Source organism: Mycteria americana, chromosome 14 (genome assembly GCF_035582795.1).
Source record: "Mycteria americana isolate JAX WOST 10 ecotype Jacksonville Zoo and Gardens chromosome 14, USCA_MyAme_1.0, whole genome shotgun sequence".
Taxonomy (NCBI): Eukaryota; Metazoa; Chordata; class Aves; order Ciconiiformes; family Ciconiidae; genus Mycteria; species Mycteria americana.
Window position 1 is genome coordinate 4,777,022 of NC_134378.1, and position 22,274 is coordinate 4,799,295.

Consider the following 22,274-nt stretch of genomic DNA (forward strand, 5'->3'; position numbering starts at 1 on the left):
ATTTACAGTACAGCCATCACCTCTGTTTCCAGCGTGCTAGAACCTTAAACACCCCCTGCGAGGAAGTGTCTGATCTCCTAAAGACCTCCAGGCTGTTTGTGTCTGTAACCCTGAATTGCAGACGGATGCTCTGAAAGGGAGAGTAGGTTCCTGTGGGAACAGGGCAATGGCTGGGGAGAGCTGAAGACTGTTTTGGCATTCGATACACTCTCTTAAGATGTCCTTTTGTCTTTTCTCCTGCCCCAGGGCCAATGCAAGAGACAGTGAAGGATTTCTGGAGAATGATTTGGCAAGAAAACTCTGCAAGTGTTGTCATGGTCACCAACTTGGTGGAAGTGGGCAGGGTAAGGGTACCACTTTCCCAACATATAAAGCCACGCCAGCGCTGGGTACAACACGGTGCTGCTGTTCAGGCGAGCTCAGCAAGTGAAATGCCTTTTGCTTACTGTAGTAAGGGAATGCGTTAAGCCACTCTGGGTGTTTCTCTAAAACGCTAGATTTTGTAATACTTAGCTGCTTCCCTTTTAGACTAATAATGATCGTGTTCCTGGTGTAAGTCGGCTTTAGCAGAGTTATACAAATTTATGCTAGCTGAGAAGCTGTCTCCTTTTTTCAGTACAGAAGGAAAAAAAGTACTTCTGTAATAATTATTCTTTATCTGTATAATCTGAATACTTCTCTACCCACAAAAATCTGGAGGGGTGAGAACATGTGACTGGTGTTCAAACTATCAAAATCGCTCTTTAAATGACAGTTCACAGCCTAGAGTTTCCAATCACTTCAGAAGATCACTGTTCCGTGGTGGTATGAGATTGTGCACAGCTGGATCCTGGGGCCGCCCAGCAGCGCCGGCCTCCTCAACACCAACCGCTTCACTCTCTTGGACTCAGAGGAACCAGAAGTCCCTGTGTCGGCACAAGGCAATTGCCAAAGCCCACAATGGGAGCAAACGTGAATACCTTAAAAGGCGTAGGCTAGGCTTTAGGGAGTAAGAAAACGGCACATCTGGGGTGGCTTTCCCCTGCATATTCATTCTTCCCACTCCTGGTCGTCTTTGGTTTAGAGACTTTCTCAGCCAGAAACTGGAGCTCTTAAAAATTTTGTCCTGATGTTTGTCACCTTCCATTGCTTTGGTACTAAGAAAAATTTAAATGATAGTTTACTCACAGCCATTAGTAATTCAGCTGCTTTGTATTTGATTTCCTTTAGATCTCATGGTTGAATGCCAGCTGGTTCTGTTCATTTGTTGTTATTTATTCTATTGTACCTTCTACTGACACTTCAGTTTGAAATTAATGCCTCTGTGTAAAAAAAAAACCAACAAAAAAAAACCAAACAAAAAACCAACAACAACAAACCTGCATTAATCATATTTAATATTTATAAAAACCCTTCTGATTATGACTGGAACTGGAACACGGAGCCTGCTTCGCAGTAGCTAATTGCTTCAGCTTTTAGGTGCTGTTCCACTCTTTCATGCTAAAGCATTTAATAACTTGATAGCCTTTGTTAGCTCAGATATCCCTGCTAGAGCTTCACAGCCTTGGCTTCAATCTCTACTATTAGTTTTGCACATGGCTTCTAGAAGTGGCTAAGCTTGGGATATGTTTACATGATCAGGAGATTTCTTTCCTGAGCCTTAGCTGAGGCCTGTCAGAGCTGGTAAAATGTCAAATTTGTGTCCACATCTGATAAGGAAAGCTTAGAGTCAAACAAATTTAATGTATCAACAAGTATCTTACAATCCTATGAACTGAAATTCTTGGCTAAACAGAGAGAGATCAGAATTACAGTAGCAATAGCAAGAGCATAGATTTTTGTAAAAAGGATGGTGGTAGTGACTGCCAGGTATTCTGTAAACCTGATATACAGTCAGGGCATGTATGGAAATTTAAGGAAGACTATCTTAAAGGAGAAGAGCCAAATGCATCCTTTTCATTTGTATTCACAAAAGAGGAAACTGAAAAAAATCCTCCCTGTGGTTTCTATATACGGTAAAGGAGTTTTGATCTAATTTATACAGTTAATTTTGACAAGGTCTGTACATGAGAAGAAAGCCCAATTTGCGTTGGCTTCAGCTTGAAAGTGGAGTAAAATGTAGGTCAGCTCTGACTCAGCTTCAGCTAGTTCCTCGCAATATTTTCTTTTTTCCCCTCAGGTAAAGTGTGTTCGATACTGGCCAGATGACACAGAGGTCTATGGAGATATTAAAGTCACTTTAATTGAGACAGAACCATTGGCAGAGTATGTCATACGCACTTTTACTGTACAAAAGGTAAGGAAATATTCACTCAGCTGAAATTTTGATACAACACTTAATTTGTGTTCAAAAAGTGAACTCTGGAAAACATACCCACAATGCTCTTGGAGATGGGAGCTGTTACTATTTGGACAGGTTTCACTTCAGAAACCTAAATTTTTGGACGAGATTCCAATTTTGGACAAATTATTTTAAATGAACATCTTGGCTCCTCACTACAAGAGAGACATTGAGGGGCTGGAGCGTGTCCAGAGAAGGGCAACGAAGCTGGGGAAGGGTCTGGAGCACAAGGCTGAGGGACCTGGGGTTGTTTAGCCTGGAGAAAAGGAGGCTGAGGGGAGACCTCATTGCTCTCTACAACTGCCTGAACGGAGGGTGTAGAGAGGTGGGGTCGGTCTCTTCTCCCAGGTAACAAGTGATAGGACAAGAGGAAACGGCCTCAAGTTGCTCCAGGGGAGGTTTAGACTGGATATTAGGAAAAAATTTTTTCACTGAAAGTGTTGTCAAGCACTGGAACAGGCTGCCCAGGGAAGTGGTGGAGTCACCGTCCCTGGAGGTATTTAAAGGATGTGTAGATGACATTCATTTATGAACAGCGTAGGGACATGGTGTAGTGGTGGACTTGGCAGTGCTGGGTTAATGGTTGGACTTGATGATCTTAAAGGTCTTTTCCAACCTAAACGATTCCATGATTCTGTGTAGCCACAAAAGTAGAATCGACAGTGCATGAAGTTTAAATGCATCCAAAAGCCAGCAGGTAGTTGACGGTATGCCAGGAATAATAACTGTCGTGTTTCACAGTGGCAAATTACAGATGAAAAAAGGTATCAGTTAAAATGGATGCCAGGCAGGGTCCCCTTTCAACAGAAATAAAAATATAATAAAAGGCAAGATTTTTGTTACGTGTAATTAGAAATTGGAAGTCTAAGTGTCAGAGTATTCCAGGCTGTCCAAATTACTCTCCAAACACTCAGTAAGTGGTTTTAAAGCTTTTCAAAAATTCCTGCTAAATGAACTTCAGCCACACTGGGAATATGGTTCCAGTTTTCTAATAGATCAGCTGCATATTTCATTAGATCACTGACAAACTTGGTAAGAAATGCTAATGCCAAAATCTGACAGGTTAGAGGACCTGCTGCTGGATTCCACCTACATTTCCCGTACAATAAAATGTCACAGCTAACTGACCGTCTGTGTTACCCTTTGCAGGGCATATACAAGTGGTGTCAATTTTCATGTATCAATAACTTGGTCTCACCAGAAAGGCTGAGTGATGGGTCTGGGTACCAGTTTCTGCCCTTTTTACCACCAGCTGTAATCTCAGACTGAGATTTTTTGGCAGGAGATGGCAGAAAATCTTCCGTTGCCTGGGACGTGGCCACTCTGTAGGTGTTCATTCCCCAGGCTGTTATTTCAATGCCTCAAAAAGGATTTAAGAGTGACTTCTTGGGAGTTTGTGGCAATAACATCGAAGGAGGCTGGATAAGTGCAGCCATGGGATGCTGGGACTGAAGTCACCCTGTAAAGTTCCTAATCAGCTGGGTTTGAACTCTAAGACAACAAGTTTGAATTGGGAGCTGGCATTCACCTTCATAGTCCTCAGTTGTATGTTACCCACTTCATTTGTACTCAGAGTTCAGCCTGAAATCCCTTGGAGTGAAAAGCAGTGCAGGACACATTCCTGCGTGTAATGAGAGCTAAATGCTTGTTCAGCCCCCTGTGTGTGGGAAAGGAGCCGTGATCAGAATATGCTGATTGCAGTCTGATGGAAAAAAAATAGAGGCTGTGTTGTCTCCTCAGAAAGGCTACCATGAGATCCGAGAGATTCGGCAGTTCCACTTCACCAGCTGGCCAGACCACGGGGTTCCTTGCTATGCCACGGGCCTCCTGGGCTTCGTTCGTCAGGTGAAGTTTCTCAATCCCCCAGAAGCAGGACCCATTGTTGTGCACTGCAGGTATGCGAGCTCTGTGAGCCTTTCCTCCATCAGCTTTTTCAGCTTTTTTCCTTCTCGTCTGGCAATAATCAACTACATTTTGTTTGGTTAAGAGTATAATTTGTGCGCCTCATGGGGAAACAAAGTGGAATTTGGTTTTCTTTTCTAAAGTGGCAGCTCTGGAGCTTAGCTGGCATGAATTGGAGATGATATAAGTAGGTTAGAGAGGGCCATTCGAATGTAGAAGACTCTCCGGTGCCCTGTACTCTTAGACGCTCATAGCAGAGCTGGGAAAACAGTAAATATCTGGGACAGCCATTCCAGTCATTATCTACAACCAACCTCACGTGGCAGAAGGGACGATGCCTACAAAAAGACAGGGCTGCCGACAGGGAATTTCAAAGCAACGTTGCTTTTCTTTACCCACATGCACTGCAGTTCAGCTTTGTACCAGCGTCAGTAGTCTTGTCTGAAACGTTGGTCTGTCTTCCTGGGCCTGGGTGCCAGCCGTTGTGCATCTTGGCCGCCTCAAAGCCCAGGAGCTGGAATAGGAATGTCAGACTGAAAACCTGCCCAGTGCCTTCCAGCTAGTAAATAAAAGGGGAATGCTTGAGGAAACCTCGCTGCTTGGTTTACAGCTGTGAAAATTCAGACTATTGAATCATGTGCTTGCTAACTCCCCGGCTGCTGCTGTTACTGGTGAGGGCTCTTCTGCACTGTTCTCTTCCAACTGAGCTTAAAGCCCTACTGTGCAAGGCACTATATGAATATGTAGGAGAGTGTCCCTGACACGAAGAACTAACAGTTTGAGGTGCGATCAGGCTTGCTGCTGGTGGTGGCAGAGCAGGCACACACACGCAGGCTGGCATCAGAGTTAGACGACTTCAAATGCAAGGAAAGACATTGCTACAAAAACAGAGTTTGGGTTTGTAGCAGCTACTTCTGCAGTGCTCGGGCCAGAGCTCAGAGCACGTGGCCTGTAAAGGAGACGTGGCTGGAGCGCAAGGCTAGAGAGCAGAGCTGGCTATCCCAAAATCTCACCTCTAATCAGTCCACAGGCAATTACCTCTAAGTGCCATGCTATGTGATCAGGAAGAGAGAGAGAATACATCCCACAACTACTTTAGAAAGGACGATCAATTCAATCTTATCTTTTTAAAACAGTTGGGGGTTGGGGGGGGTGTTTTGTTTTGTTGGGTTTTCTTAGCAAGGAATGAATCAGTTTTATAATAAAATACAGCTAAGCCTGAGGAGCTGGCAGAAGGGAATTCATTCAGAGCTCAGGAGACCTGAATTTGCTACCTTGATGCCATGACGTGGGTCTGGCCCTGGAAGGAGTCTGAACCTGATTCATTGTCACCAAGAAAGCAAGGAGAAATTTTTCATCCTTCACATTTTAATGAATAAATGCCATTTCCTCTCCGTTATTTATCTGCTTTTGAATTTTAATGACTTGCTTTAAGTGGTAATTACCAAATTCTCCCTACCGATGCCTGGCTGGATAGTATCACTGTTCGATATTTATGAAGTGCCAGGATCCTCTAAATATAGAAATGTTATAACTATTTGTTAAAATTCTGAAAAGCTGAGAGATAAAGGGAGAGGAAATGCCACTTATTCATTAAAATTCTGCAAATGAAAAATATCTTCTCTCTATTCAGCAGTTGATTAATCTGGTCAATTTATGGTCATTCATATCTTTCATTCATTGCTTTCGGCTCTGCTGGAGTTTTCATGCAACTGAAGTTTCCCTGATTTGAGCTGCATTTTCCTTCTTCCTTCGGAGTAATGCGAAGAGACGTTCTCCTCTCTCTATCCTTCACACCTAAACAGCTTGGATGATTTCCCAGGAGGGAAGGAGGACACAATGACAACACAGTTTTGCAGGAGATGGTCCAATTCTCGCAAGCAGCGGGGGGCTCTAAACTGAAGGTTTTGAGTAGCCTCGAGCTCCTTTCTCTATAATTTTATAATCCACAACTTGAAATCACCCTCCTTGGGACCCAAACTCCTCCGGATTAAAAAGGGAAAAGAAATGTTTGAGGTGGAGGACTGAGCCCCTTTCCATCATGCCCACTTGAGTGCGCATGCCTTTTAAAGAGTCCCATGGAAGAAAATGTCTGGAATTGTGTCTATTTGCAACCTGGAGGCTGCTCTCCCACATCCTGTGTGGTGAGAGCTGTGCAGGTGAACCGACCTCTAAAATCATAATGATTATTTTTGTAGAGTAATTTTTTTGTTGATGTTCAAGAACACAAAGCTTTTTTTCCTGCTTACCTGGGTCCATTTCCCTTTCAAGAAATATTATTTCACCTTCTTCTCTTAAATCCTAAGCTAATCTAGCTACACGCAAAAATCAGCCCAATAAGGAGAGGGGAGCAGCTTCCAAGAGAAGACAGCTGTATCTGTGATGCAGTCATTTTCTCCTCCGTAGAGCCCTGCTCTCCATGGTCCCCTGATCATGCAGATCCTCATGGTTTTTTCTTTTTTTAGTGCTGGGGCCGGGAGAACAGGGTGCTTTATTGCCATCGACATCATGCTTGACATGGCAGAGAATGAAGGCGTGGTGGATATATTTAACTGTGTGCGAGAGCTGCGATCCCAAAGGGTCAATTTGGTGCAGACGGAGGTAGGTGCCAGCAGGTCTCCTCTTATGATGTACTGCTTTTCTGCCAGCTTCTCCGCTCAACAGGAGCACAGCAATTCGTTAAGTCAACACTTGCTTGCTCTGTGATGTGATTACACAGAACTTTTGGTGGCTAAACGTGTCCAGATGTGCACCGAACCACATTCACTGGCAGCTACTCCAGGCCTCGAAGACAGGAGGGCAGACCTTGAAGTTTAGGTCTTAGCATTGCTGATTAATTTTATTCTCATAGTAGAAAAAAGCTAGCTCCTGAATCCTCTCATGGCTCATTCATAGGTATACTGCAGACTCCAATAGTACCTAGTTTATATCAGTTGCAAGCTAAACAAATGAAGCATCCTTGATTCAAGCTTTGGGTGCTGATTAAGCAAGCTGCTCCATCACGTGGCATCTAAGAGCTGCACAAACTTCTATGGAACTCTTATCCTGCTGCACAAGTTTTATTTATATGCTTCAATGCCTTCCCCTGCTGAGGGACAGGACAATAGCCTGGAACGGAGAAGGGCTCTTAAATTCCTTGGATTTCTCATATTTAGTTCAGGGAAAGAACTTTACCTGGAATACCAAGAGTCCAGGGGTTTTGAAGAGACAGATGGAGCTGACCTGTTACTCCAGTTGTTTCTCTGGTGTTACCATAAGTCCAAAGCACAATCCCTTCCTCACCATTGCTTCGTGATTGTGAACACAAAACCTTTATGTGCCGATTTCCTCCTCAGCCCACCCCCATTTTGTCCCACCATTCCTGAGAGTGGTGACTTCCCATTTTACTTGTAAATTTGAAATGAATACATGAGACCTCACATTCAATGATGGATGAAATATGTTCACAAAGCTGTCACATAGCACACTGTGTAATTTGTCTCCACATGAAACAGAGCCAAATATGCATATTGGGCATGATTTAAGAAAAAAAAAAAAAGGCATGATATTTCATGATTTGTATTGAAAATATGATTTTAATATCTTATCTCCTCCCCTGCGCAGGAGCAGTATGTATTTGTCCATGATGCCATTTTGGAGGCATGTCTCTGTGGCAACACGGCCATTCCAGTTTGTGAGTTCAGATCCGTATATTACAACATCAGCAGACTAGATCCACAGACCAATTCCAGCCAGATAAAAGATGAGTTTCAGGTAATTTCATATATCTCAGTCATTGCAGTTGGTGTATTGAAGGTGTTTAATCAATTTCTGTGTGTTATTTTACGATTTCCAACAGAGCAGAGAAGGGGGAGACTGAGCCACGGTCTGATTTCAGCTGATTTTTGTTGTTTTACTACTGGATCAGGCAGAGATTTGTTTTTGAGCATGGACTTTTCAGCCTTTGGCAAGGAAAAAATTTCCCCATTGCTTCAGTAGAGCAAGGGTACTAATTTTCACACATAATGTTGTACTTCTCATTTCAACAAATAGTCTGTTGTTCATTTTCTTCTGTAATTTAGGCAGAAACATTTATGCCTCAAGGTCCCTTATTATCCGTTCGCGTGGCTCATATGCTGCTTCCAAGTCTTGACAATCAACTTGCTGATGCCCTTCCATACAAAGGAGAAAGTGAGCTCAGCGAGCATTACTGTCTCTATACTAATTTTCAATTAACTGAATTCCTCAGTTCACTATGTATGTTTTGCCAAGTACCTGGTGGTGGCAGCTGAAATGACATGTAGTAAATCTCCCAAGGGCTAGAGCAGTGCGGTTTGCCTGGGGCAAGCAATGAAGTGGGGACCCCTCCACCTTTTGCTATCACCATTGCTTCTCCCACCCTAATAAATGGGCTTGGGACACACGAGCCACGAGCCCTGTGCAGTTGCGCCTCTTGCGCCGTAGGGAACTCACCCTGCAGAACAGTGAACTAAGCTTTCCAGTCTTACTCCCCATATATCTGCAAATCCCTTTAGGATTTTCAGCCAACACTGATGTATGGAAAAAACACAATATTGTGGACAATCTGGGGCAAGGTAGGTTTAACAGGAAAGAGAGAGAGACCTCTGCTATTTGTTAAGAGGCCGTTCTTCTTAGCAGTAAAAAGGTGGAGATTCCTTTAATTGTAGGAAACGTGTTTTCCCCCCTTTTCCCAGCAAAGTATTTTTTGCAGCAGGAGAACGTCTTTTGGGAGCCCTAGCCTGTCAGATGCCTCTTTTCCTCCCTCTGTACGCAAAGGGAGAATGTGTGGTTTTTATCTGAAACTTTACAGAGAGTCATCAGGGTTGGTATAGTGAGATAAAGAATGTGGATTCCAACTGATGACAGTTCAATTAAAAAAAGATCTGGTTTTATCAAGTGGTATCAGATCTGTAAAAGTGTTTCTGGTTCTGGATGCTTGGCATGAAGGAGCCAAAGCCTGACTTCATCAAATGCTGTTATGCTATTAAAAAAAAAAGTCACTGCTTGCTGGGCTTATTTTGTCATGATATGAGATGAGATTTGTCGCCTGTGTGCTTGTTCTTTTGAGCTGCCAGGGGCTGGCAACTCCTGTGGGAAGGAAATGTTCCACTGCACTTTGCATAAGAGGTTCGTTCTCTGTCTAGTTGTAGAATCTATTTTTACAGGATTTTGGCTCAGAGCATTCTTCAGCCCTAATTGTCTGGGTTTAAGGCAAAAGATGGTATCTTTTGCTACAATCTTTATGAACCAGGTGATCTAACTGTAGATCTGTTGGTGCAGTTTGTATTATTTCGGTCCCATTGGCCCTCAGGTAAGGCTGAATGGATTTCTCATGCACTACATGTTGTCTGAACATGCAAAAGGTCGTTCTGGAGAGTTTTTGTAATCTGAGTAAGTACAAAAGCAAGGGAGAGAGGGGAAGGACATAGAATAGACAGGGGTAGATCGCTAACAAGTCACCTGCCTAATTATCTGCACTGTCAGATCTGAGCTTTCATGTTGTTTCCCCAGCCAGACTACCTGCCTTCCATCTCTAGACAAAGGGACTTTTATGTAGAACCTGCATAAATTAGAGCAACTCTATTATCTCAGATTCTATACTTTGACATGTTGCTTTGTCTTGGGTTGTTTGACACTCCGCTTTTCTCCATTCATAACCTCTCTGTGGCAGAAGTCAAGCTCTTTGTGAGAAATTTTGGCCCCTAAATATTTTGTGTTCCTCTGATGGCTGCAAAGGAATTCACTGTATGACTGCATGGGCTTTTCTCAGGAAGAGGACACATAACAAATGAAAGTAGAATGACATCAGATAGCCACTGGTCTACCATGACTTAAGCAACAGTGTTAAGATGCGTTTGCTTTGATTTGCTATTTTTGATCCCCGCTGACCAACCTGGACTGGTTTGTCAGGAGGCCTCTGCAATGGATAACACAAAAGAAAATTAGATTTAAAGAAATACAGTCTGTCAAGCTGTGGGAAAGACAGATAACGGTAAAAGACTGACAGCAAGACCCCAGAGATAAGGTATGACTGTAAGTGAAGCATCCTATGTGTCACTCCAAAAGGAAAGTAGCAATCTAAATAATATGTGAAACAAATAGACTTTCCTGTTAAAAAAAGCGCCCAACATTTTCTCTTAGGTTTTTATATGCATCGTTAAGATAAATCAATAGATTGACTGAGGAATCACCAGAGGATTTGAACCCTGTCTGACCTGCTGGGCGAGCCAGGTCAATACTGAGGGTACTTCTGCACAGGGTCCACTTGAAGAGGGAGAAGGATGCGCGCTTCCACCCTAGGGATGGTAGAAACACGAGGAGGTTTCATTCCGTGACCGGGTCAAAGCTGCAGCTTGTACCTGTGACAGCTATTTCCAACCTCTAGGAAAGAACAGAAGTGGTATCTAACTGCTGTGGGATTTTAGAGCTGGAAATTGTTGGAAGGTGCGTAGTGCCCTCAATTGATGCTGGAGCTTATGGTGTTCAGAAGAGCACCTCGGGACGATGTGCAAAATGCAATGTATTATAACAGCAACAAGCTCCTCAATGCTCCTTCTTTTTCATTCTCTGGGATCCCAAAGGTCTGCTAGTCTAAGTACCTTTAAAATAAATGTGTTGTGCAGATGGCATCCTTCTTGGAAGAAAATTCAAAGACACTCAGCCTGCTTCTGTCTGTCTGTCTTTCCTTTCTTCCTTCTCTCCTTCACAGACTCTCAATATTGTGACACCGCGTGTTCGGCCAGAAGATTGCAGCATCGGTCTTCTGCCAAGGAACCATGACAAGAACCGCTGCATGGATGTGTTGCCCTTGGACCGGTGCCTGCCTTTCCTCATCTCCGTGGATGGCGAATCCAGTAACTACATCAATGCTGCACTCATGGATGTAAGCAGCACTGCACTGTCCCCGCTCATCCCAGTCTGCATCGAGTGTATTTGTTCCCAGGATGCTTTTCTGGGAGAAAGGGATCCAAAGCAGAAAACCTTTTTTTACCTGCAGTTTCTGGGTCTGACATCTCCTAACTGGTCAAAGGCACACAGAAGTGTGTCACCTAGACTAGGATTATCACAATACCGTTGCAGTTCTGCCTCACATTGGCAGAAAATTTTTGAAAACGAAGTTCATGAGCGTGCAGTCTGAGGATTTATCTTAGGCAGATGGACAAGTGGTGGGACAACTCTTCCCATACACTGGTTGTCATATAACTTGGAAGAGAAATGTTCGCCAGGAGCTGCCAGATCAGCTCTTTGAAAAGAATAGTTTGCAGTGTGGAGCGAGTGATTTATTTGAGTTTATACAGTTAAGAATATGGGAGTACAGGGATCAGATGTGCAAAGTACTTTAAGGCTGAAGGACATGAGTTAAGCTGATGTGAATCTGTCTGAAGGCATTTTCCCTTGCTTTGTTTATAGGCTAGAATCCCACAGCACAGGACATTTGTATGGGTGAATTATGTTGATGGTTTCTTTTTGCTGTGGTGCCTAACTGCCTTTGGACAGAGATGTCTTTAAAGCTGCTAATTATTGCAGTTGGAGTAGGTGTAAATATGATCCAGGGTGAAATGTCATCATTTTTTCCCCAGCGATGTTGGGGTTGGTCTTTTTTAATTTTGTCTGTTCTTTCAGTCTTTGGGGAACAATGATACTACTGCATTTAAAAGGTTAAGTCAAATGGTCATAGAATTAATTTTAGATTTTTTTTTCAGAAAGACTGTGATGTTTTCATTGCAAATATGCCTAAGGAAACTTTTTCTTTTCTTTAAAGTGTGTTTTGTGCTTTGGCAAATCCGCAGAAGCACAATCAATTCTTCTCTGGTTTCTTAGGGACGGGGAATGTGTTTGCACATTTCAGCCCTCATTACCTCCAAGCACTTTGCTAATACTTGTATCCTCCCCCACAAAATTCCTGCTAATTAAAATTTTTTGTAGGAAAGGAGTTTTTCACCTGTCATTGAAATTTAGCCACTATGATGTTCCCTGGCTCTCCTTTATCCTTCCATAGAGGAATCAGCAGCTTTTGAAAAAAAAAAAAAAATCGGAGAGGGGAACAGCCATAATTCCACATTTTCATAGGCGTGCCTATGGAGGACAGACCTTGCAAATTCTTTCTTTTCCAGTAGCTTCATGTCTGCAGTCCTGTACTGAGCATGGACGCTTATAAGAGATCATCCATCCCATATTGCCTTGAACTATCATTAGTTCTTTCATTGTGTGAAGACAGGCACGTGCTGGGGAATACTTGACAACACAGTTCCAGTGCTGATCATTTTATTTACAGATTTCGCATGCTTATCTCTTTTTTTAAACTTCTCCCCAAATCTTATTTGACTTGCAGCTTGCTCTGTGTATTGCGTGAAAGCTATAATGGAAGAAGTGCTAGAGCAGGAAGGGGTGATGGTACACCTGGAATGGATTACAGCCTGGGTTTGGAATCATGGATTGTCCCCGGAAGGCAATCTGGCAGGCTGCTCTGGACTGTGTTCACCAAAATTAACCTTAGTAAATTCCCCTTTTGGGAATACAGCCAAAGGGCTACTGCTGTCCACAGAGGGGAGGAATTCTCCCCCAGCAGATTTCAAGACTCCTGACCTTTCCTCTTCATGGCCTCTGGCCCTTTCAAGTAAACAGACCTTAGGATCTTTCCTATGAGAATCATTGGAAAGCCATGTTTGCATCTGCAAAACGGTTTGTTAAGAAGAAAGGTGAAATACTGTCCCTCACCTTCCCCTAAAGCAATTGAACATAATCCTTAAGCAAAGAGACTTTACGCCCATCTCTGAGTCAAGCCATACATAAGTGGTGATAGGTTTGTGTTTAATGCATGGGGCTTGGAGAAAGGCATGAGCCCATGTCCTGTCCCTGTCGTTGTCGTTCCCCCAAGATCCTATACATGTTCTCTTATGCGAGTAGTTAACATCTCTGTGTCACCTTCCCTTTAAAATTGGACTGTGAGCCTGGTTCCTCACCTGTAGCAAAGAAACCAGGTGGGCATGTTTCTTTTTTCTCCTAATGGCAAACCCCACGAACACATCTTACCTTCAGCCAACAGTTTAGCCAGTTATGCAATCTGCTGTGTTGGTGCACAATGAAAAAACATAGCAGAAACATTATGATGTTCTTAAGTCTAATTAAGAGATAAGATTCACTATTTTATTTACCACTCTGTTGCCTCCGTTGGTCTTGTACGACATAGCTTTTGACCCATACTGGTGCTCCTCGGTTTGAAATACAGAGTAGGGAGAAATAGGAAAATCCACTCCAGACTGATCATTTCCCAAGAAATCATTTCCTTTTCCTTCTCTTTACTTCATGACCCATCACCCTCCTCACCCATGCACGCTCAGAAGCTGCACAGCACCTTCTCCCCCTCCCAGCATCGTCTGCTCAGCACTTCCACCCACATCTGACTCATATGGAGGAGAAGAGGCAAGCCCCCACAACTGCCATCTTAATACTTCGGGGGTTTATTTATTTCTTTACTTTAAATCCAAAATCTTAACTTTTTTCTTTTTTTGTAAACCAGAAATATTGTGCCTTTTGATTCAAGTCTGCTTCACAGATGTACAGCACAAAGGACTGTGCTGCTTGGAGGCTCATCTAAGCCTGCCGTGGTTGGAAAGCGATAAAGTTTTGAGCTTGTACCCTTTCATCTCAAAGTGCCTCACAAACATTCATTAACGCAGCCCTGCCGAGGTTAGGAGCGCAGTTCCTCCCCTTCGTGGTTAGGGAGATTGAGGTCAGAGGGCTTTTTTGAGGTAAAAGAATAGCATCAGAAATTAAATGCCAGTGTTGCAGGCTCTGAATATTGCCCCACAAGCTCGTAAAGGCTGGCTGGGATCCAAACATGCCACCTCTGTAGCACTACATCACCAGGGAGCAGTAGCCGACGGGGAGGCTAATCCCTTCTGTAGTTCCTGGAGTCCATTGCAGCAAAAAGGATAGCATTTGCTTCCAGCTGTTTTCTTTCCAATTATTAATATTACTGGTAGTAGTAGTAGTAATAGTCAAATTAATATTATTTGCTGAGTCTCAAAATATAAATAATTGATTTGGGTAATCTCTGCTCTTGTGACACTTTAATGAAATGTCTTCATTGGGAGCAAAAGAATCCCATTATGAGACATTCATTCATTGCAGAGCGATAACAAGGAGAAGGATATGTGATTTGTATAATCTGGTTAAATGGCTCAGATTGCCTAGCCATAGCCTCCTGGGTATAATATTCGTTTGAATAAAAGTTGATTGAATTTTTTTTTAAACTAATCTTATTCTTTTGTTAGAGCCACAAGCAACCTGCTGCCTTTATTGTAACCCAACACCCTTTGCCCAACACCATAGCAGACTTCTGGAGGCTGGTGTTTGATTATAACTGCTCCTCTGTTGTGATGCTGAATGAGATGGATGCAGCACAGGTAAGTCATTTTTCATCATTTCTGTCATGTAACTTTCTTCTCAAGTCCAGATGGTTTTAAGAGCATTTCTGCTGCCATTTTCGTCTGCCCCCCCACCCCAACCTAATAAATAAATGAAGGGGAACTAGGAAGTAATAGGTAATATTTTGGGGTATAATGAAGGGTAAGTCCACGTGCTTGGCTCCTTCTAAGGCAGCTAATTCTTCCTGCAGTTAACAGGGATTAGATATCTAAATAAGTTTTGTTTGTGGACCTAAATCTTCCTCCCAAACCTGCTTTCTTCCCTTTCTTATTTTTGTCTTTAGTTCAGGGAAGTGTTCCCTACCACAGCCCTAGCATGCTTCATGCTTGCCTGTTCACGTGGCATTTCCAGAAGAATATAACCAAGAGAGATGCTGAAATCATTCGAAGGATCTTTTGCCTGAGATTTCCAATGCAATTCTGTAGTACTGAAAAGTGTGGTTTGCGCAGTTTCTGGAGAAGCACGTTGTGCTGTGTATTTTTTTTTTCTTTCTAGTGTCATGTGCAAGTTGGTTTCTTGGCTGCTAAACACATCATTATTTTCAGGAGTTGAGCTTGCCAGGGGAGGAGCCGCTGCAGTTCCTCCTGTACTAGCGTTTCCAGCCACCTTGCTGATGAGTGGCAGAAGATAACAGCTTTCAAAAAGGCGTAATCATGCAATTTGTGTGAAGAGTACATCTGGCATGGCTAATTCACCCATTACAGCACTTGTTAAACAAGAGGAGAGGAGCCCTCAAGTAGTTGGTACTTCATGGATTAATTTTTCATTTGTCTCTTCGCTGTCTTCAAAATCTTACCACACTCGAAGGCAGTGAGATCATTGGTCTCTTTTTTTGATGGCAATGGAGAAACCAATCACCCCGTTCGCTGAGGGGATCTCCCTTCAGGGTGAACACTATGGGGTGGATTTCATTTCCAGCCGCAGTAAGAGCTCTGCTCAGAAGTGGGCTCTCTTGGTGTCCCGCGGAGTCCCACCACCGTGCGAGGAACCGGAGGTTCTGTGCATTTGCTGCCTCCTGTGCGATTCACCCAGCCTGATTCTGCATCTTGGCATCAAATCCAGAGGTGGATTTCATCTTTGCCTTTTTTTCTGACACTTCAAAGGAAAACACAGCTTTTTCTGGAAATTACACACTTTCTCATGCTTCGTTCTTGGAAAACACAAACCTATCAGCCTCAGCCAGTGTTATTCTTGTAATTACCTTTCTGCACAAGACTTTACCCGCTTTTTTTTTTCCCTAGCAAAGTTCTGTTTTTATGAGGTATTCTGTAGGCACAGAAAAGGAGATCTGGCAATATATAAAATCACTTTGTCAGTTATTCTAGTACGGTGTCACCTAGCTCGAGTCTGCAGCCAATGCCAAAACCACCCAGCTAGCACTGGCAGTTAAGGATGATTTTAAAGTTTGTATCTTACGAGCTTTCAAGGCAAGGTGTGACAGTTTGATACCAGTTCTCCAAGTGAGGCTTCTGAAAAGGAAACTTAACAATGTTGTGCTTGCACTGTCATTGGATGACAATGTTGTAATTATCTAGCTGTTCGTCATTGCCTAATCCAAGCGCTGTACCCCAAGCACTACAAAACCGCCAGCGTACAGTTGCCTGCAGATACCGTATTTGTGTACGTGAGCAGGCTGTGTTACTCATCTCCATGAGTAGAACACAAATGCAAAAATTGCTGATACAACAGCTGTGCCTGAACTGTAGAGAGGAAAAGAGTTAAAATAAATGGGTAAGTGAGTCTTTAATCCACTATTAAGTGCAAATAAAACCATGTGGAGGTCAGAGAACATAACAGACCATTTTAAGTACTGTATATCCATATACATTTGGGTAGATGGCCGTTCACATCTATGAAAAGCAAATTTTTAATATTAAGGAAAGGTTTAATCTTTTTCTTCTTTCCAGTGCACCTTGAGGTTGTTTCCTAAAGCACCTGCTCAGCCCAGATCTCCTTGCCTATTGGACAAATGCTTTGAGAAGGGATCTGTAGGCTGCTTGAAAGTCTGAACGAAGAGTAAAGGCAACCTTCAAAGGAGAACTTCCTTATGTGGTCTTGGCTGGCTTGCTTAATCTTGAAAAACTAACAAGGGCAAAGATGCATAAGATAGCATGAATATCCCACCCAATTTCAATCCCGTATGATCAAAGGAATAACAGGAATACAGAATTAATGCAGTAGCATGCACACACTTGACGTTATTACTGGCAATGATTGAACTTGAAAAGCTTGAGATCAAGTTCAAATGAGCATCTGGGGGTTTCAAAACTTCTAAAAAATTACACTTGAAAATAGGAAGAAAAAAACAGAAATACAGTCTCAGCAGAAACTGCTAATGAGATCTCATGGAAAATATTTTCTCGCCATGATCTATTTCCGGATGGATTTGAAATACTTAGATTGTAATTTGTGTGGATAGGATTTTTTTTGTACTTTCAACTCAGTAATATCAGCATAAGAAAAAAGACTTCCAACCTGCTTCACAAACTTCAGAGATTCAGTTGTGGTTCACCCTGAAATTGGAGTTGCTCTCGTTGCTCTCAGAGCAAACTCATGCTCCCTCCCCTGCTCACTGGTGGAGTCAGAAAGCTAAAAAGTTCATCTTACAGAAAAAAGAAGTTCCACTTTGCCTGAATTAAGATTAATTTTCTTGGTGCAGGTACTGTTTCCTCATTAACACCAAACCTCTGTGGTTCCTATTAAATTTACCTACAGACACTAATCTTTTAATGTTCATTTTAGATCTGTACCCCTACAGAAGCTTCATTTGTCAGCCACCTTTTCTGCACCTTCAGACCCCAGAATTCAATCAGTTACAAATTGTGTTCATACAAAAAAAAGCGTGTGTGTGGGGGGGTGTCAAGCTTCGAAAATATATTTCTTTTTTTCTTCATGTTCATGATATAAAAAACTTTTACTAAGCTAGAAAGAGGTCTTCTCTGGGCAAATACATGTAATACAAGATTGGTTATGGATTTTGAGCTGGTTATAAATTCGAAAGGAAAGACGACTGCACATGCATTTACTTGTTAATAGTTAAGGTGCTTTCCGTTTCTTTTGGTGTTTTCTCCAGCTCTGCATGCAGTACTGGCCGGAGAAGACATCCTGTTGTTATGGCCCAATTCAAGTAGAGTTTGTTTCAGCAGACATTGATGAAGATATCATCAACCGGTTATTCCGGATCTGCAACATGGCCAGGGTAAGATCAGTGAAATACCCGTTTCCCTATTTATTCTCAAAAATATGTTTTGGCATGAGGAAGAGGCAGAAGCAAGACTTATGGTTTAGAGATGCTGAGTCTCTCACCTAGGAACAAAATTCCGCTGCAGAATTTAGTAGCTATTTCCTTTAATTAACATTTAATTGCATCAGTCTGTATTGGTAAAAGACTCTTGGCTGAAATTAGAAAGTGGATGATACGAGCTGAAAATCTGTATTTAAATGGAATGCAGTTTTCTATGTATATTTGAGAACAATTAATCACTTAGTAGCCAATATAAAACCATCAATATCGTAGGAAATAAACTGGGATAGCGTCAGCAGCTCTCCATCTGTCAACTACTATGCAGTGTCTCTGAAGACAGATGCAATGTCTGCTGGCTAGACTGGGATTCCCATTTGCCACTGTTTTTCCTATAAATAAGCAACTGCCACTTCTGTAAGCAACTCTTCGTCTGTATCCCTCAGCCCCAGGACAGCTGAAATGATAGAAACAAAGTTTATCTGCACGCTGGACCCTGGCAGTGCAACTTCAGGGCTGCAGGAAAGGGTTTCAGTAGAGGATTTTTCTCTTATTAGTTGTCTCCCAGATTGATCATGTCTCCTTTTTTTGTTCCTTTTTCATTTTTTCTAATCAGAAATTGAAACAGGCTCCACAAATTACATTTCCATGCTGTTTAACACATCAGTGTCTGATTCTGTGGTCAGAGTCTGTGCAGCAATTCAGCGATGGCATTGCAGAGTGAACCTTGTGGTCCAACTACACGAACTGATAAAACAGTTAGGTGTTCACCTTCCTATATCCCAGGCCAGCTGCCTCTGAACCAGGGACAGCCTGGAAGTCATATAGCTGATAAGAGTAAGGCTCTGTGGCCCTCAGGATGAAGCTGGCCCGTAAATGCAAGGCTGGCAGGGTGGAGGCTGTGAACTCGCAGCTCTCTGCACCCATCTGTGTTCAACACCAATGGCTGCTGCTAAAATCTTTATGAGGATCCTTTCCTGCCACAGTCCCGGAGATTTTTTGAGGGACTTCTTTGCCTTTAGTTCTTATGGCACAACTAACCTCCAGCACAGGCTACCAGGAAAGACGGATTTGGTCTGTTCTACAGTTTGATGAGACTTTATTCTCTACTGAAAACAAAACAAGGGATCCTAAGCACCTAGTTTCTGCCTGGCTCTGTAATATCTGAGGTTATCATTGTTATCCAGATTACCGAAAAATCCTTGTTTCCCTGCTATATCAGGTATCCAGAGTAGAGGATGTTATTGATGATATCAGATTCAGAGGAGAAGATGCCATGTGACCTGTGCCCCCTGCTTTGCCCTATCTCTCCGCTTCCTGCCCTGTTCCATTTAGTATCTTGAAACGCTTTGTTTTAGCCCCAGGATGGATATCGCATAGTTCAGCACCTGCAGTACATTGGCTGGCCAGCATACAGGGACACCCCTCCTTCCAAACGCTCCCTCCTGAAGGTGGTCAGAAGGTTGGAGAAGTGGCAGGAACAGTACGATGGGAGAGACGGACGCACCGTTGTCCACTGCCTGTAAGTAGGACTGGAAAATGTCTGTAACCTCACGAAATGCTGTCTGAAGATCACCAGTTATGGATCTGGAAATTTGGTGGTTTGCCAGGCTTGAGCTGGGGAAAATGAAGTTAAATTACGTTTGTAATACACTTCAAGTTGAATATTGTGCTACATTATAGCATCCTGGCCCAGAGATTTTACTGATTGCGGTGAGGAGTAGCTGAAAAAGCTCTGCTGCCTTCTGTTGTGTAGGTGGGTCTCAGGACGGGAGCCCAGGCATGACCGAAGCAGCACTGCCACGTGTCCGGCTCCCACCGCGGGGCTGCTGTGAGCCCCAGAGCAGTGAGGAGCAGCACTGCAGTCCCTGGGGCTTCCCTGCCCGCCGCTGCCGGGGATCGGCTTAGCCCGTCCACCCCTGTCTCCTGCCATGCAGGTCTCCGCTTCCACAAACACTTGAATGTCCTTAACCAGTCCTTACGTTACAGACCTTTCTTAGTGTATGTGGCGTGTGAGCTGTTGTGTAGGCAGTGCTTTCCTCCGTTCCCTCGGCCTTGCCTGGCTTCATGTGTTGCCTCTTTTCTTCTGCGCCCAGGAACGGTGGGGGACGCAGTGGCACCTTCTGTGCCATCTGCAGCGTGTGTGAAATGATTCAGCAGCAAAATATCATTGATGTGTTCCACATAGTGAAAACATTACGGAATAACAAATCCAACATGGTGGAGTCACTGGTAAGCTTTTTTTTCCTGCTCCTTACCCTACCCAGCATATGCAGGGGGAATTTTAGGATGGGTAGAAAAATTCTATGGCTTAGCTCAGTTTGAACAGAAATAATCACAACGTAAAGCCATCAGAATTAAAACCAGTCCCATTGTAGCACGTGCGATGAATCCTCTGGTCCCATTGCTTCTCTCCTTGAGCAGAGAGGGAACAGCTGCCCTGGCAGCGTGATGAACAATGTCTCCCACACCTAGCTACCTCCAGGAGGTTAAACCCCAAGTAGCTGTCTCCATGGCCATGAGGAGGGAGTGGGATTTGTCCTCCTATGCATGCGTACAGCCCGGTGCTTAATGCTGTGACGTGCCTTGAAACCAGGAAGGGAGAACAGTCCGAACCCCAGGCCTTGCTCCCTGCCACCCAAGAGATTAAACTGTCCTGAATTCAATCATCTCAATCGATCGCACTGAATTCGTTCCTCAAAAGCAACGCGTGCAGTGAGGGCATGAAGCAAATAATGAATAGTCCATACTGTGGCTGTCTCTCTGAGTGTTTTTCTCTTTCATTGACAATACCATCTCTTAGTAATGCTTGTTCAGGATCACATAGAAATACAATTAATGCTTGCCCGGTCCTGCCAAACGGTATAAGAAGGAGGGAGGAGGCATTTTTGGCAGCTTGTAGAATGAGGCTCTGAAGAATTTACCCATATCCTGATGTCACTGATTTCTGTTCTCTCTTTCAGGAACAGTATAAATTTGTATACGAGGTTGCACTGGAATACTTGAGTTCCTTTTAGCCCAGTGGAGGGAGGGGAGCCTCCGAAATGCCAGACCCCAGTCTCTGGCAGACGCTTCTCCCCTCTCCCGCACTGGAAGGCAGTACAAGTGTGGGAAGGAAAACCTCTCCTTCCCGGAGCAAGAGACTGAGATTGCACAGACCTCGCTGGGAGGAGGAGATGATGCCTGTGTTTGCTGCTGCCTGCTTTCTATCGGAACATCTACTGCTTCTTAAATAACCTACTGTAAACATTAGCAAAACGGGAGACAGGCTGAAAGACCGGACTTTCTAATCCCCTCTGACTTCTTCTCTCCTCTTTTGGATTGTATTTTTGCTCTCCTGGCTGCAGAGTGGGGAAAGAATGAAACCCTTAGGAAATGCTCTTTTAAATGTCTCCTTTTGAATTTATAATTTTGTTCTCAAATCCCAGTCTTTAATTTCTGAATTTCATGCAGCAGTCATTTGGGAAAAATGAGATAGCCATAGGGGATATATGAAATATTTCATTACAGTTTGTCTACCTTATCTGTTCCCTTTTATTTGTTTTTCCAAATGAAAAGGCCAACACAAAAATCCCCACTGGAATTCTCTTTCCATATGTAGTCCCTTTTAGCATGAAAATAGATGGTGGAGATGAGAAGCTGTTCATGGATTCACTGCCTCGGCTTCTGCACAGATGTTTCCTCCCGGTTTCTGCTGGACTCCCAAGGCTGTGCATGAACTGGTTACATCTCTCTGGTCTGTGTTTGCTTCAGTGCTGGTGAAGCCATACCCTTAATGAGTTTCCCAGCCACTTGAACCTTAAGGTTAAATATTTGCATCAAACAAATTGCATTTGTCTTGCAACTTTTGGTAACTTTGTTACCATATTTTTCAAGTATTTGCTGGGGTGCAGTGTGTCTTTGAAAAACAGGGTATAAAGTAGGTATTATTGATCATATACTATGTATTATTATTTTTTATTTATTATTTGTATTGCTGTAGAACTTAGGACCCCTAGTCATGACAGGACGCTGCTGAACTAGGCACTGTGCAAACAGAGAACAAGGAAGGCTCCTGCTCAAGAGCTTAAAATCTGAAGCTTAAAATTGGGTTTGGTCAAGATTTCCTCGCTATTTCCAAACTGTTGTACAGTCAGATGTAGTTGAGTGATTTGTTCAGATTTCCAGGCCCTACAAGCTTCAAAATGGTAACCCATCCAAGCTGTAGGAAAGGTGGTGTACATACACAGAAGCCTATTCTGACGTGTGTTAAGAAAGTGTTAGACCAGCACAGCAACTTTCCTTCTTAAGCAAAACAGCTTTTGTTTTGTTCTGCAAAAACGCCCGTGCAACTCTCCTTCTTTGAAACAAACACCAGACGTGTTTTGCCGTGGTTCTGCA

At 43.2% G+C, this 22,274-nt stretch overlaps 1 protein-coding gene across 1 annotated transcript in view; it reads left to right on the forward strand.

Moving 5' to 3' along the window:
* The window catches only part of PTPRT (protein tyrosine phosphatase receptor type T), a 342,262-nt gene extending 321,351 nt beyond the window's left edge, over positions 1–20,911 (forward strand). Inside the window, exons 25-35 of the mRNA XM_075516941.1 lie at positions 247–344; positions 2,159–2,275; positions 4,061–4,215; positions 6,688–6,823; positions 7,826–7,975; positions 10,932–11,105; positions 14,500–14,631; positions 17,727–17,852; positions 19,253–19,416; positions 19,991–20,126; positions 20,858–20,911. Of these exons, the coding sequence (XP_075373056.1) occupies positions 247–344; positions 2,159–2,275; positions 4,061–4,215; positions 6,688–6,823; positions 7,826–7,975; positions 10,932–11,105; positions 14,500–14,631; positions 17,727–17,852; positions 19,253–19,416; positions 19,991–20,126; positions 20,858–20,911 (1,442 nt within the window). The remainder of the gene's footprint in view (positions 1–246; positions 345–2,158; positions 2,276–4,060; positions 4,216–6,687; positions 6,824–7,825; positions 7,976–10,931; positions 11,106–14,499; positions 14,632–17,726; positions 17,853–19,252; positions 19,417–19,990; positions 20,127–20,857) is intronic.
* Positions 20,912–22,274: the final 1,363 nt, after the last annotated feature.